The 17,771-nt window shown below is 31.9% G+C and overlaps 1 protein-coding gene across 1 annotated transcript in view; it reads right to left on the bottom strand.

Annotated features, from left to right (window-relative positions):
* The window catches only part of LOC108910546 (RNA-binding protein Musashi homolog Rbp6-like), a 138,338-nt gene that overhangs the window by 18,111 nt on the left and 102,456 nt on the right, over positions 1–17,771 (bottom strand). The window contains exons 6-7 of the mRNA XM_018715174.2: positions 13,848–13,913; positions 5,513–5,829 (exon numbers count right to left, since the gene is read on the bottom strand). Coding sequence (XP_018570690.1) covers positions 5,513–5,829; positions 13,848–13,913 — 383 coding nt within the window. The remainder of the gene's footprint in view (positions 1–5,512; positions 5,830–13,847; positions 13,914–17,771) is intronic.

Below are 17,771 nucleotides of genomic sequence, written 5' to 3'. Positions count from 1 at the left end.
GGTGTTAGAAGTTTGACTGCTTAATTTTAACAGACGATAGAATACATTAAAATAAACAAAAAAACCTTGTTACCAAAATCTCCAACTTGATGTACACAAGTTCGATTAATTAAGGAATATTAACATAACTGCGTGCATAGAATACCATAGAACTTCTTTATGCTTAATTCTAAAAAATAATTGTAATAAATTTCAAATTCGATAAAATTCATATCGAGCAATGTGACAACGCCGCGGCGGTTAACACTCACTGGACTGGCCACAGGACTCTACGAAAGCAGTTGTTATATGCGTATCATCTACAAAGGGTTAAAGAATTGTCAGTTGCAGATTTCTCCCTCGGTTAAATTTTTGTAGATAAAAGCCCCATTTTATTTCAAGAATTTTGGCTACGGATGAGACATGCTTTACTAGAAATGCCATTATTAATTCACATAATTTTCATAACTGGGCAGAACAAAATCCACATCATAAAGACATCAAATTTCCAGTATCGTTTTTCGATAAATGTTTGGTGTGGAATATTAGGAGACAATTTAACAACCTTTTATCTTACCAGGCAGATTGACAGCAGAGGCATATTTGAATTTTTGCAGAATGTTTTGCCGGAATTGCTGGAAGAAATACATTTGGACGTAAGAGCAATTATGTGGTTCATGCATGCAAGTCGACGCGTAGTTTAATATTTAAATGATAATTTCGAAAATCGCTGGATAGGCAGGAACAATCCCATCGTTGGCCAGCCCGTTCACCAGATCTAAATCCATTGGGTTTTTATTTATGGGGACACATGAAAAACTTAGTGTATGGCAGCGAGGTTGAAACAATCGAAGACTTGCGATGCTAAGTACCATCCGAAAAATCTGAAAAAATTCATACGTATGTTTTCGAGGACCTTGAGTCTGAATCTGAGGTCAGTTGACCCCATTTCAAGGTAATTTGAAGGTCAAATGGCCAAAAAACCTTCCAAAAATCTGAAAAATTCATGGACATATTTTTGAGGCCGCTGAATCCGAATCCCGTGTTTATTTTTAATTTGCTTGCATCCTCGAGGTCATTCAAGGTCATGTCAAGGCAGGTATTCTAGTTCTATGGCACAACTGTGGTCGACTGACCTCAGATTCACATATAGGGTCCTCGAAAACATACATATGAATTTTTTCAGATTTTTCGGATGGTACTTAGCATTTTTGTCTCAAAAACCCCTCAAATGACCTTGAGATGACCTTGAATGACCTCGAGGATGCATGCAAAGTAATAAACACCGGATTCGGATTCAGCGACCTCAAAAACATGTCCATGAATTTTTTCAGATTTTTTGAAGGTTTTTTGACCGTTTGACCTTCAAATGACCTTGACCTTGACGTGATGAAGCCTAACCGACCCGCTCATTGTAATCAGCGACCCCAAAAACCCTAGGATACCATCTTCGATTCCTGTGCACAAGCCTAGATAAAATGTTGACCTGTGTAATTACTAAAATTCGAGCTAAAATTTAAGCACAACACTATCTTCGTACTATAAAATCGATACATTTTATTTTATTTATTTAAAAACTGGAAAATAATTGATCAGTTCAGGTCTGGCACCCTTGTTCCTACAAAAATTCCTTTATTCTCATAAACTATTTATTTTAAATGTAATTTATTATAAATCCAATTTGTTTCCCAAATTCCACATATGTACTACATTTTACCTCTGTACGCGCCACTGTTGTTTACTTGTTTTTTGGAAGCGCTCTCTAATTGACGGCAAAGCCTCGCCGGGTTAGTATTTGACGTATAACCGACCAGTTCGTACACTCGATGCACCTGGGCGGTATGCAGCGGTATTTCAGATTTTACATTGAATTTCATTTTAAATTTGAAATGATTTATCTTACGCCTCCTAAAAATGATGACACGATTTTCCTTTGATAAAAGACCGACAACTGTTTGCTCTACTTTGCATCGAATACGATCCTACTATAGGATAATATCAGAGGTCATTGACACTGAGGTTCACAAACTAAACACAGTGCTTAAAAATAGAACAAATATTTCTTGTTAAAGTATTTCAAATCTATCAGAATAAGTACATACTTTCATTTATTTTGTATGATATATATGTTTTATAAAACACCAAAAATAATTATTTTAGAACGTATATTATTTTACTTATATGTATATTTTATAACCCTTGTACTCCTTCTGCTTACTTTTTTAAATATTTTTGTAACATATTCACATTCCAATATTAGTTTATATTTAATAAATCATCCAGAAAATTTTAATTTTTAATAAACACAAAAAAATCATGGTGACTAAAACAATACGTCGAAAAGTAATTTGTGTTTACAAAATTATTTTCCATTGCAGTTTTATATTGTTGCGTTAAAATGAGAACAAGCGACAGCGATAAATGCGTACCTACAAATGAATTCGGGAATTGCCCAGTGGCGGCGTAGACAAGAGTTTAGGTACTGCTTTAAAAAAAAACGAACTTGATTATTCTATTTGACTTTGAAATAAAAATGGTTGTAGACTGGTTTTCTGGAGAACACGTACCCCTAAAGAAACTGACTCCCATTTAAAGTTACAAATGTCTGTAATAAATTCCGATAAAATTATTTATTAAATTTAATACTACATCAAACAATGTAATTTGATATTTTACTAGACTATTTAAATAACACTTCACCTAAGCACCATCCGAGTGTTTGAACAGAAAGAGAACAGTATTCCAATTTAAATTTTGGAGTGACCACTAATTGGCATTTTGGTAAATGGATTTTAACCGCATTAGGTATTACTACAATCGTCCGCAATTCATGTGCATCTAGATGAATTCTGATCAATGGTAACTTTTGTGTCATTGCACTATTAGATGCTTCGTTTCTCAATCTCTCATGTTTGAAAAACTTTTAATACAAGGTGGTCATAATAATGTATCGTAATTTCTAGGGGGTGATAGTACCTCAAAAAATGGTTTTTTAAGTACACTTTTCTTCGAGACTCAATCATAAGGGAGTTACATATCTGTAACGGGGTGAAAAAAAAATAATTTGTTTTTAATATCTTCCGAATACTTTTGAAAACAGATTTATATTTCAGATGTAAGTATCTATGCTTAATACAATTATTTATATGTTACTATTTATTCCATCCCTTACCACTACGGGGTAGTTTTGAAGTGGTAAGTGTGAATTTATTTGGCATTTTTTTTTAGTTTGCAATTTATTTAAAATATTTCTTAAGAAATTAATTTTCTAGACAATTCCACGTAAAAAGGTACTCTTATATCACCGTTTTCGGGTAATTTACGATTATAAGTTAACGTGCATTTTATATAAGGGTAACAGTTCTTTAATCCATCAAGTATCATTTGGAATACAATTTAATAAAAAATTTGAAAAGATAATGCAAAACTTAATATTCTAATTGTTTATCAAAATATTTTATTAATTGTTCTAAATGTCTCCCCATTTTGTTGTATGCACAAACTAATTCTCTTATTTATAAACCGTATTATTCTATTTAACGGTATTGCATTGTTTCGTAAGTTAGTGAATTTTTGTTCTAATTTGTCTCTCAAGTCGTTTAACGTACTCATTGATACACTTTTTATTTTAAATAACTCCATACTGTAAAGTCCATTGGATTAAGGTCACACGATCGAGCCAGACATTTAATTGGTGCACCTGCTCCTCTACCAATCCATTTGTTTGGGAAGTGGTCATGTAACCACCTTCTACAAATGTTTGTGTAGTGTGGTGTAGCACCATCATGCATGAAAAACATGTTTCTTCTTATGTTCAATGGAATATCTTCTAAGACATCATGTTGTTATTATTTAGAAAGTCGTAATACATGTTTCCATTTAAATTACCAGGAAATATGTGATATCTCGCGAATTGGCTCTCTGAAGTTGCTGCCCACACATTTATTTTAAAAGTATGTTGGAAATGAGTTTCCATGGTAACCTTAAGATTTTCTTCAGCCCAGAAATGCATAGTTCTAGAGTTAAACTTAAACATACCTTGCATTGGAAATGCGGCTTCATCCGCGCCATTATTCCATGGCTAGAAATTGGCCTCAATGATTTGGGATCGAGGGGGATTATCCCTCTTTATCCTGCCTCATCTCGTGTAGGCCTGGACAGCCTTCGTAGGTGGGCCCCATCCGTTGTCTACCCCGACCGCAAATGCGGCCGGTGTAGGCGCTTTGTGGGACCTCCTTTTGTCCTGGCTGGGCCCCGCCGGCTAGGGCCCTTTCTTCTGGCGCTCTTCTTGCTTCGCCGGCTCGTCTGTGTTTGCTTCATCCGTAAAAAGTATGTTGATCATTTTGAATTTTCTTTTGCAATAATTCACAAAAACCTACTCTGAGTGGCATGTCGTCAGGCAATAGTTCCTGTACTTGACTATAGTGAGATGGGTGCAACAGTTATCCGTGCAAAACTCTTAAGCACTTTGATGAAAAAATGTTCATTCTAATCCTAACTTACTGTGGGACCGTTCATTACCGTGTCTATTATTTGTTGTTCCACACGAAGAGATTTTGCTCCTCTATGACGTCCAGCATCTGTATTTCTTCTCCTAAGCCTTCTGGTTTGTCTTAGTCGGCGTTCTATACTTAAAAAGATTTTGGCATCGGGAATATTTCTGTTTGAAAATTTTTCTCTATAACGTTTTACAGCAACTGCAGAATTTCCTAAACATCCGCCCGGCGCCAAAATTATTTCTGTTTGAATTTGAATAATTCACCATGGTTATGACAACAATTTTAAAAAACGATGTATCAAATAAATTCAACTGTCGAGAATGTTACAAGTGGCATTAAAATAGTTCAATTGTTTTTAAATGTCATTTAGATTTTATAGAACACTTGATATGAAAGTTTTGTTTAGTACTGTTTAGTCCAATGCTTACTTGACGCGTTACCCGTACATACAAGTGCACGCTAACTTATAATTGTAAATTATTCGGAAACGGTGATATTTATCGAAATGTGGCAAGAGTACTTTTTTCACGTAGAATAGCCTAGAAAATTGATTTTTTAGGAAATATTTTTAAAAAAATGAAAATTAAAAAGATATGACGTATAAATTCACAATTACCACCCAAAACCATGGTAAGGGATGGAATAAATGGTAACATAAAAATAATTGCCTTAAGCATAGATACTCATCACTAAAATATAAACCTGTTATTCAAAAACGGTCGGAAGATAATAACAAAAAATATTTTCCACCCTTTTACAGGGGTATAACTCCCTTATTATTGAGTTTTGAAAAAAAGTGTACATAAAAAGGTACCATTATTTTTTTATGTACTATCACTCCTACAAATTACGGTACATAATTCTGGACCACCTTGTTTAAAGAATTGTTTGTAAATACTTACTATAAACAGATATTAGTGTGGAATTGAACCTCTTCCCATTATTTTACCACAATCGCACAATCTCAAATAATGATGCTTGGTCAGTTGGAGAAATTTTAACACACTAAAGATAAACAAGGAAAAAAAACTTACCGGACTGTAGTTAAGGGGAGCTCTGCTGACTGCGATGGCTGGAAAGCTAGACGGCTGTGGGCTAGCTGCCTGGACATAGCCCACACTGTCTCCCGCGCTGCTGTTGTACATGTCAATGGTGGGACCTGGAGAATTCGCAGCTGGGAATCCCCCGCGAGTGTTCGCGGCATGAGGAGAAGCAGGAGGTCCGAAACCTTGCGCTGCCGCGGCTGCTGCCTGGTAGTTATTCATGACTGCAAAGGAAACCGAGAAGTGGGGTTGAGCTGTGCTCTGGTCGGCTCCTGAAGGTTGTTGAGACCAGCTGGCACCCGAAGACCCTGCATGAGAACAATACACTCTCCTGGAGCCGACCGAAGCCGTTCACTATGCAAATACTAGGTGGGGAAGATTATAGAGGAGCATGTATTCTACAGGCATTCGTGTATGATCAATGAATGTTATAGCGGGTCACGGGCCAACCAAAAACCAATAGAGTCTAGTAGGTAGTATTACTTTTTACCTTAAATTTACATGCTTACTAAATATCAAAACTACTGGAAATACTATCTACTGTTATCTATAATCTACAGACTACTATGAATTTGAACCTTCCAAATATTTTAATTTAACCCTTTACTGTATAATGTAACTCAACGCTAGGTTATGTGTTATGTGCATTATGTTCGTACATAATAAATTTATATGTATATTTATGGTTTATTTATTTATTATTGTATATTCAAAATTTGACTCTTGAATCCATTATAATGGACTCTTATGCACAATGATTAGAAAAATATTTCTGCAAACTTTCTACTATCTCCCTTGTTTTTTTGCAGTCTATCTTTACATCAACTGTTAACATTTATTGAGGGAAATGCTGATGATGATTTGTCCTCTGAAATATATACAGGGTGGCCAAATGAAAATGAAACATAGCCATTTTCAGGAACTGCGTCAAGATTGTAGAAAAACGCTCAAACCCGTCGATTTTAGATTAAAGGGGGACATTCTTTGCTGGTATTTTTGACTTCGTCACTTTCACCCTCAAGCAAAGGTAAGCATCACCCCAAAATATTTAAATGGCATTGGGGGTTGAGTAATATTTCTTTTGAAAGCTCTTACAACAGACTTTAAATTTTATAATCCTGCACAATACTTTGAAAAAAAATTACGTTTGAATAGTATTACAGTAATTGCAAATACATTTGGCCAGTCAAATTATCAGGTAGAAAAACAACCAGCCGGTCACCGAAAATTCCAGCCCATACATTTAGTTTTTCCGGTTGCTGTGTATGCACCTCGTGAAAAACTCTTGGGTTTGAATCGGACCAATAGCGGCAATTGGGACGATTTACCGTCCCGTTCAAGAAAAAACTGCATTCATCAGAAAAACAAATGTTAAAAAAAAGCTATGGACCGTTCCCTGCTCGCTCACTCATTATTTCGCAAAATTGCAAACGGCGGTGATAATCATCCTCATGAAGTTTCTGGACTAAATGTATTTTGTATGGATGGAATTTATTCTTCTTCAATAGTTTGTATGCTAGTTCGATTGATCCCAGACACAGATGCCAGCTGCCTCGTATTTAATGTAGGATCAAGATGAACTTCCCAAAACCTCAACTTCACTAGCTTCATTAACTATATGTTTTTCAATTTCTCGTTTTTTATTGGCTATGTTCCCTGTCTCTTGAAATTTTCTTACTAACTCTAGAACATACTTCCTCCTAACATGTCGATCTTGATGTTGTTCATTAAATAGCTGAGCTGTTCCATTCGCACATTTATTGTTCATAAAGTAAAACGAAATTATATATACCCTTTCCGCAATGGAATAAACCATAGTGTTTAATTTTCAAAAACACAATTAAATAATCTACCAACCAACGCTTCCAAATAATACTAGAAAATAGTTTGGAATCTACTAATTTTACGTTCATTGTGTGTGTATAGCAATTCATTTCTGTTTTTACAATTGTGTTTTTTACGAAAGTGATAACAAATCGCCAAAAACCAATGTAACGCGAGAAATACTAAATTTATACCATTGGCGTACTTAACTTGAATGACTGATATTTTTTCCGTTACTAATTACACACACATAAGTTTCAACTTTAAAATCAAAATTTTAATAAGTATTGGGCGGAATTATAAAATTTAAAGTCTGTTGCTCAACCCTCAATGCCATTTAAATATTTTGGGGTGATGCTTACCCTTGCTGGGGGGTGAAAGTGGCGGAGTCAAAAATACCAGCAAAGAATGTCCCCCTTTAATCTAAAATCGGGTCTGAGCGCTTTTCTACAATCTTGACGTGGTTCCTGAAAATGACTGTTTCGTTTTCATTTGGCCACCCTGTATAGGCCTCCATATGCTACAGCAGCTGACACAGAGGAAGATAGTGATGATTCGGATGAAGAAAATGCTGATTAGAACCATCTATCACGGGGAATATTGAAGCAAGAATGTGAGGTTAGGTATGCTGATTCAGACTTTGATGAAATAGATGATAACATTTCACTCTTAGTTATCAAAAGTAATTTAGGCTCTACTTCAGCTAATGAAAATTCTGAGGTTTTATCGAGTGTTTATGATATTGTTCCAGGCAAACGAAGAAGATATATGTGGTCAGAGAATATCCCTTTCTATAACATAAACAAGCTTGCACGCCAAAGTAACCTACTGAAAAGGTTTTGTCTCTAGAACTTTTTACTTTGATTTCGTATTGTTATAATTTCGCAGTTAAATTTATATCTTCAGCAAAAAAACTGCACAGTCAATTTTACTAAGGACGAATATAAGTATGTAATATTTGGTGCAATGCTGGTATCAGGATACTTCAAATATCCTAACAAGCGTATGTGTTAGTAAACGATGTCCCAAAAATTGTTTACAATAGTGTTAGGCTTAATAGATTTGAAACTATACTGAAGTACCTATATTTCAACGACAATATTTTAAATGAAAATGCAGATAGGTTATACAAATTACGTCCAACTATTGTACAACTAAAGGACAACTTTAGATAACATGAGGGACTAGAATTAGAGGAGCATATCGCTACCGATGAAAGTATGGTACCCTATTACGGGAAACATTATGTGAAACAATACATAAAGGGCAAACCAATATGATTCGGGTATAAAAATTGGGCTCTATGTACAAATATTGGCTGTCGTGACACATTTACAATCTATACAGGAAACCCTTCAGGTGGGCATAATTTTGGATTTGGTGGAGATGTTGTTATGTGGCTTTTGAAAAATGCTAAAGTACAGTCCAATTTGGAGTATAAAATATATTTGGACAAATATTTTACCAGTATACTTTTACTTCAACATCTTGCTGATTTGAAAATGTGTGCAATGGGATCGTGAAAACTGAATGGAAGGAACATTGTCCATTTCCTGATAAGAAGGAATAAAATAATAAACCAAGAGGGGCATATAAAATGGCTAGTGAATCTGTTCTGCTTGTAAAATGGAAGGATAATAAAGCAGTTTTTCCGGTTTCATAATTTTTCCCAGAACAATGTTATTAAAACTTCACGATGGGTCAGGAAGTTAGACTCCCTGATCCATCGTGAAGGGAGTCTAAGTCCAGAAAAGTAATTGATCAGCCAGAAATGATAGCAAAATATAATGTTGGAATAATATAGTATATTGGGATAATTTAGTAGTGCTTTATAGAATAAGGATTAGACAGTGTAAATAGCCAATTTTTGCTTATTTAGTTATTTCCAATGAATGCTAATCAAGAATGCTGTTATTGAAGAAACTTTTTCCCAAAGATTCAAATTGTGTGAATTTACTCGTGGAACACCGCCATCAAAAGGACGTGTGTCCAATCCAACCACATATGTTAGATATGACAATATAGGGCACATTGTATTGTATAGTCCAACACACAGAAGATGTAAACATTATACAAAGAAAGCTAATTTGAAAAATGCAATGTTGGATTACACATCAAAGTATGCTTGAAGTTGTTTCATACCAAGTGATCTCTCTTCTTTAAAAACTTTTCATTTTTTACGCTCTCTTATTTTTGTTTAAAATAATTAAGTTCATGTAAATAATTAGTTATTATATGTCTTAACATTTTATTGTTTTATTTTAGTAACCGAAATGCATTATGACAAGTAGGATTTGGAAAAACATTTATTTAAATCTTTAGTTTTATTTTTATATAATTCCAAATAAGTACCTAAATAGTATTTTTAAACAAAAAATAAAAAACCTCATGCACTAATGGGTTAACCAAACTTCATGTTACTTCAAATGTTGTGGTTAAATAACCAGTTACTGACTTTTAAATAAAAGTCACTAACTTTTGTTTTGATTTTTTTTACCGCAAATAAGGTAATTTGCAAACTGACAATTGACAAATAAAGGTTTTTTAGAGTGATAAATAATAACATGTGTCTTATCTCAATGCAGTTTAAATGAGATGTTTTAATCAAGCCCCCACTTCTTTATCTTTAAATATTTGGCAATTTAAAACCAAAGATTTATATTTTCTCAACATTTTTAAAGAAAAAATTAGCAACTTCAGATATATGAACAAATGAAGGTATTTTTTAATTCAGTACACTGAACTCTGAAAATCAGTGGCTTTTGACCACGGGTTAATTAAGGTTTTGTTACCCTAAAATAATCTAAGGAAATGTCTCTTAAAGTTTACACAGTAATAATATAATAAATATAAACATGGTAAAAAAAATGACATCAGTACCATCTATATCATCTTTAGTTGAGTTAAATCATACTCCAATGATGTTTCAAATTCACAGTTGCTCTATGTCTCATTAATTGGGACATCCTGAATATCTACAAACTACGAAATAATTTACTAATTCTCTACTAACCAGTATTATTTCTACTTTTAATATCACTATTGTTAGTAAAAAATAATTTAAATGAATTATATGTAAGTATAATCTTATAATTGACCTCAGTAAGTCTTGCAATTTTATTTGTAGACGACGAATTTCCCTAATTTAGCTTATCTACCAGTTAATGTTTAGAAAATTCACGTTTCAAATAAATTTGATACTGAATGGAAAGGTGGAAGCAGAACTTTAAAATTACATAAGCATCTGCCGCTCAACTTGACAACGTGATGGAAATAGACTCGTAAGTTTATTATAGTATTTATATATTTACATATCTGCTGCTGAATTTAGCACATTTCTGCTGGAAGGTACATTTCGTCCATTACATTTGATATCAATAAAGTGTTTTAGTTTCATGTTCTTTTATTTAAATTAACAGCCGTACTAAATAGTTCACAATGTTGATATAATAAAATTGTCTTGATAACTACTGAATATGCAGTTTTGATACTGTGCAGGGTAAATCTTAAATGTGTACATATATTTTAACTCGCAATGCAAATGAGTAAAGTGAAAGTCATTCCTCAAAACTACAAATATTTACGGAGATATTATTATTTTTATTTTTTATTTCATTTTGTCATTAATGGACATAAAAGGTATATTTGTTGCATATCAGTAAATTGCATAGATCCTGAGAAAAACAAATTTTCTACTGTCTAATTTAAACTTCACTTTTTATTTGCTAAGTTAATGTCTTCCGAGATATAGCTCAGTAAATCAACATTCACCTTTGTTAATAATCATTTAAAAGCCTATAACTCAGTGACTGTTGACTTCACATAAGTTGATCTAAATCGTATCGATGTATCGAATAATGGTAAATCTTTATTCCTGCGATTTTGGCAAAAAAATATGGTTAATTAAATTTTAATACTGTCAAATATTTTCATGTTCCCTACCGATTTCTACAGTAGAATATTTAAACCCACATTTCTCAGGAACTATTAGAAAACATTGAAAATTTTAAATGTCATTATCTTTTTTATATTTACATGAAATTATACCTGCTGTTGGAGGTCATTGTTAGTACTTTCCATATCAAAATTGAAAAATCAATTAAATTTTAACATCCTGTATCCCCGAAACGAAACTTTTTAAACGAGACTTTATTTGAGCTACTCCCCTTAGTTTTCATGATATAAACTATTCTTAACGTTTAACGAATTAACTGAACACCATGTATAAATCTATTTGTTCACTTAAAATTTATTAATTATCTTGTAGGGCAAAATCGTATATTTTTGTAAAAGGGGTGATTTTTCATTTGTTTCCAATTCGGATCAAAAATTAAACAATGCAAGCAATTGTATACTAAACAAGACGTCTAAAGATATAAAACAAAGGAAAAAACAACACTTCTTTAAAATATTTGGCTGTAAAATAGATTTTTGAAAATTGATTTACTCAAATAAATGGAAAATAAGTTCATGTATAATTTTTTTAAAACAAGCTTTTAGTGACGTAATTTTATTTTCGTATTCTTTTTAGCAAACCCTTTCATTTGATACCCATATCATGGGAGTGCATAAAAAATAACCGGTCCGCCATATTGAGTTTAGAATGGCGTCACTTAGCTAACCATGCATTGTCATCCAAACTAAACGTATATGCAAAATTTCAGCTCAATCGGTTGAGGATAACTATTTTAAAATTCAGTGGCAAGATATGACCCATACTAACAAAGCATGTTGAATAAAATCTTGTAAAAAGTGACATTAAATATTTAGTTTTTTAGAATAATTTTTGTAAAAAAAGGTTATTTAAAATTTTATTTTATAACTGCATACCAGTTATTTAAGGTATTGGACGAAATAATGACCGTTTTCTTTTTTAATAAAAACAATTATAATTATTACATTAAAAGTCGGTAATTATACAGAAATGTAGCATTTTCGGCTTTTCCTCGAACAACAGTAATAATTTAAATTGTGTGCAAGAAGCTACAAAAATATCTCTTTCATATTATTGTATCAAATTCATTTAAAAGAATATAACAATAATAATTAATATTTGTATAAATTTTTTGATAGTGGTAATATTTTCACAAAATTATAGTTGTTGGTAAAAAATGAGGCATACTCAGTGGTGGTTCTTTTCGGGTAAAAACAAATCTATTTCAATTAATTTAAGTTACTTTAAACGATAAAACTGTAATATAATTTTTACGTGAATATTTATTGGTAATTTTTTTATAAACCAGTCACGTAGCATATAAATAATTTGTTTAATGTGAAAATAAATTGTTTATTTGTGAAAAATTCAGGAATACTTAACTTTTTTTAGAAAATGCGAGTTAAAAATATTTTCCACAAACTATACATGATTATCAATGCATAAGAAAACACGACAATAAAATTAAATCTCTGGTGAAAAAATGGGCTAATAATAAATAATATTGAAATATACAACGTGTTTCAGAAATATAAGTTATTTTTTGAGGTTTGTATTTTCGAGTCTCTAATATCATTTCCTTAAGTGCTTTTTAATTCTACACAAAAAATCTTTAAACCATTTAATTTTCGTTTAAAAAAAACTATAACCCTAACTTTAAACAAGTTGTAACTTAAAATATTCCTAGCAGACAGCATAACATTCTGCATAACTGACTAATTAAACTAATCAATTTTGGGCTTCTCATAATATAGGCTTATCAAATTTTAATGCGTTATTGGAGATAAGATAGGAAATACATATGTACTTTAACGCATTCTACCTTGAACAGAGAAAATGAAAAATCTGTATTTGTTCGGAAATGTTATTTTTTAAAATGTTCTTTTACATGTCATTCCGTCAGTATGTAACACAAAAATATAACACTTTTGATTACATAGAATGACACATTATTCGAAATTAATAATTATGTTTCTAGAAATATCTATACACATTGGAGAGTATATGAGAGTATATATCATGTACGAGTATACAAAATCGCCAAGTAATCACGGTGTCAATATGAAATACCACGATACTGTTCTGCTAATTCTATGACATTAATTCTTGAAGTAGATATTAAATTCGGGCGCATCATTTTTTGATACAAACATTTAAAACAATCAAATTATTAAATTATTTTCGTTTCTGTTAAAAATCAATACATTGAAGATAATTTATACGTTGTTTACTTCTCACAAAAGAAAAAACCCTAGATAACAAAGGGGAGAATTCTATAGGGTGTTAATATTAAATTCATGCAGACTACACTAGACAGAAAAACAAAGCTCTTGAAACAAAATAGACAGTGGCACTATACAAATTCAGGGGTGGGCGGACTGCATAATTTCAACTTAATGCGAAAACTGTGCAGCTCTTTCTATAATAGGACACCCATCCCTAAAGGACTTCTGTTAGTAGAGTATTGGCATTTATACAATTTGAAATACTACATTTGTTACTAGGTTTATTTTTGTTACACCGATGAATCCCGATGAATACTAAATGAAAAGAAATTGTGAAAATTACCTGACAAAGCCTGGGTCAACAGTGGTGTGTTATTATTGGGTGTCAGTTGACCGTTGGTTAGATCCACTGAAAACACAGAGACAACACTAGATTAGGAACGGGTAAAAGCCAACATCCAACACATGTAAAATTGTATTCGTGTAGGAGACTGTATTTAAATAAATTAATTGTTTCATCAGCTTAGGACTTGATCTAAAACTGAATACGTATAAACTACAGAGATGTCTCGTTACTTGTCAAGTGGAAATATGCCTAAATATGTAGTATTATGTGATTTAAATTAATTAATTATACAGTGTCTGTGCTAAGATGGGCACAAAGTCGTAGAGTGTTTATGTATCTCATTTTTTGCTGTTGAAAAGACCATAAAATCCTGCATTCTTGAACAGGTCGATGCCAATCGGCTACGATTGCAATGCTTGTTGTAGTCATTGGTATACCCCAAAAATTTGAAAATAATATATATAGCAACCTATTTCAATGGGTATGAGTATTTTAATTTAATTTAATGTGAAATGTTACAGTGAAAATGATTAATTATTTATTTAGTCATCTCCATAACAACCATAACATATTTTTTTTAAGGATCACTATCTTTTGAGATATGTATAATAGTCCAGGAAAATTAGACATAAAAATCCGCAATAAGCGAACTTTTTTACTCTGAGATATTTGACAAAATTGCTCCTATGAAAAATTTCGATTTTCCCAATCGTTTTCCCGGATATTTTTTAAATGAAGTACAGATTATGTGAAAATTAATATTTTGGAGCCAAAATAATAATCAGTTATCACTTCATTTTTAAATAACAAACGTGAATTAGAGAAAAGAAAATTCTCTTGAAAAATCTTATATAGTTTTTCGAGGTTTGAATATTTAGCATCAAACGTATCAATTTATAGGTTTCGAGGGTGTACATTACGAATTCATTTTAATAAATGTAATATTTTCCAGAAAAATCTGTTTCTTTGAAAATAAAGTTCAAAATTATGCTGCATTAAAGTTTTGAACGTGAAAAATACAACTTTAATATGTTATAAATTTTCATGCAGTCATGATAGACAAAATAAAAATACGTTGTAATTCATTAAAACAAAATACTTGATTATTGCCACTATAAAATACTTTATATACCGGGTGATTTTTTTAACCTAAACTTATTTATTTACTCCATGGACGGAATATAGTACATATTGCTAAAATTAGTCCCTCTCTCCCCTCCTTATAGGTGAGACGGGGGGTAACTTTGAAATATTAAATATGAGCCCCTACTTCTTATTGTAGATTCGGATTCAACCGCTAAAGGTACGTATGATTTGTCTAAAATATTTTTTAGAATCATGATAGTTGGCGCTGTAATAGACGCAATTCATTTTTTTGCAATAAAATATACCACGCTTTTACTGTACCAAAATAATGTTGAAATAGTTTTAAAAGAAATTTTATTTCTCAAATATTCGATTACTGAAAAATGACTGATTAAATGTATATAATTTCATGATCATATGGTCATATTACTTAATTATATGATGTATGAAAAATAGTTTTATAAACCATTTTTTTTACCAGTATCCTAGGAAATCAATAATTTTCAATAAAAATGACTTGTCAAGAAACTACTATAATCGTAACCCAGGAACAGGCGTTCTTTTTGGGATACTTGGTCAACGCTATTTACTTCGCTTATGACTTATCGGAGTGCTTCCTACTTAAAATGTCAAAGTTACCCCCTCCTCACTTACAAGGGTTGGGGGAGGGGGCTAATTTTAGCACTAATGTATTTCCCTCGCGGAATGATTAAATCTCGATTAGTGACAATTTTTTGCAGGGTGGGTAGTTTCAGGTTTAAAAAAAACACTCATTATGGATGAATGAAATTAACATTTGACTTGATTTTTAGAAATATTAAAAAATAAGCCATAAAAATTCATTTTTTAAATTTTGAATTTTGAAGGCTTAAAATTATCACAGAATACCCTGCCCTACCCGGACGGCATCGAAAAGTCGCAGTATAGGATTTTACGCATTTTTAAAACCAGAAAGAAAATCTGTTTAAGATATCTCAAAATATAAAAATTCGACGTGTTTGCGTCCACCTTAGCGTAGACACATAGACATACCAAGTGGTAATTGAAAAACAAAGAGATTGCCTTTCTTAAAAATGTGAAAAAAGCTTTGATAACTAAAATAACTAGCACAGTTGAGCTAGTTGTATTATTTTTAAACTAACACCGCTTCAAGAAAACTATTTCTATCACATGAAAACGGCGGTAAATAACATTCATTCCAACTTCAAGAAGTTCTATTATATTTGAGAGACATGTTTATTAAAGTTTTACGTCAAATCCCGTAAATCGATGGTCGTCCTTTCGTCTCCTTTAATCTCGGGAAAAACTTCCGTGAATTAAACTTTAGTAATAAAAATGCAAGTCAAAAGAAATTGCGCCACATATGAGCTTTATACTGAGACATGTGATGGATGAAGAAAATATATGGGACAGAATGGAAAAACTGTCTTCAGACTCCACGGTATCGACACGAAGTTTTTTCAGTTTTCCATCTATCATAACTGGACAAGATTTAATATACAAAATGTCTGCATATTGACTTTTCCAAATTCGTGTCTAAAATTTTTTATAAGGAGGTTCATGCGAAAGACGACCTACGACTTTAAGCTGATTGTTTAAAATAAATAAATGTAGGTAGTGTTGTGTTAGTGGGTTATAATATATTAGATATAGGTACACATAAAACTTGACTAATATAAGTTCTATCATTTCTATAAAATGGAATCGCTTCTAGAAGAAAAAATTCTAGTGAATTTATAGAATATTTATTTAAATACGAGACTATACAAGAAATAGCTTTTTGGTAATTACATTTAATAGTATAATTCATTAACTGAAATAAATTATCTTTTAAAATAATATTTAACTCTTTATAATATCCGGAATAGAGAACCATAGGTAAATGTTCACATGAGTTGCATTAACAAAGTCTATCTAGTTTTAGTGACAGCGAATATTCACTAGTATTTTTTCTGCCTCTAAACACTGACTAACTCTATCACACACTTCTGCCAATTTTTGGTTAATATTTCTATGAAAAGTCTAAGCTTTAGCTTGGTAAATATTGGAAATTAATTGTATTTCTACATCTAAAAATTTTCTATAACTCTACCCACTAGAAAACTGTCTATTCTATGATTTTTATTACAATATTATTTTGATAGCTAAAATAGCGAATGCGTTAAGATTTTAACACATTTGCTACAAACATATTTATAAAGACTACTACTCCTAAAATTTTTGTTAATTTCTCACTACGAGTTACTACTCTAGTTCTTCTATTGTTAAACATCGATATGATCAAAAGGTCTATCTTTATCACATGACTGCTATGTCACTGCACTAAGAATTAGTAGAATTACTCGCCCCTCGTTAGAGATGTAGAACAGTTCCAAAATGGCGGCTGCTTCATCATGTCACACACTGTTTAACACTCTAGAGTAACCTATCCTTGTTTCACAGGTTTAATTGACGTTCTATCGCGAAATATTACACATGGACCTAGTACTAGCATATTCGTTCACAGCGTGAGATGAGATACAACATAGCAATTGATCAGCATGCTCTCATACACCCAAACAAAAAATAGAAATAGCGAGAAATGCACGTAGCATTCTTAAAAATCAAACATTTTCTTGTTTGAACAGTTATATTAATTTTAATTCTTGATTTAGTTATTTTTAGTATCTATTATTAGATTAACTTTTTTAATTTACTTCAATACTAATGTAATTAATTCCCAAATTTGCTGAAAAGAATGATGTTCAGATAACTATAGTTCCAAATTAAACTGAATCTGATAAAAATAGAAACTGAAAAGCGCTAGAAAATGTTTTCTCTCATGGTATATGATTT

This window comes from Anoplophora glabripennis, unplaced genomic scaffold (genome assembly GCF_000390285.2).
Source record: "Anoplophora glabripennis isolate ALB-LARVAE unplaced genomic scaffold, Agla_2.0 scaffold477, whole genome shotgun sequence".
In the NCBI taxonomy this organism is placed as follows: Eukaryota; Metazoa; Arthropoda; class Insecta; order Coleoptera; family Cerambycidae; genus Anoplophora; species Anoplophora glabripennis.
The sequence above is the reverse complement of the archived record's forward strand: the minus strand, read 5'-3'. Positions and strand labels throughout refer to the sequence as shown.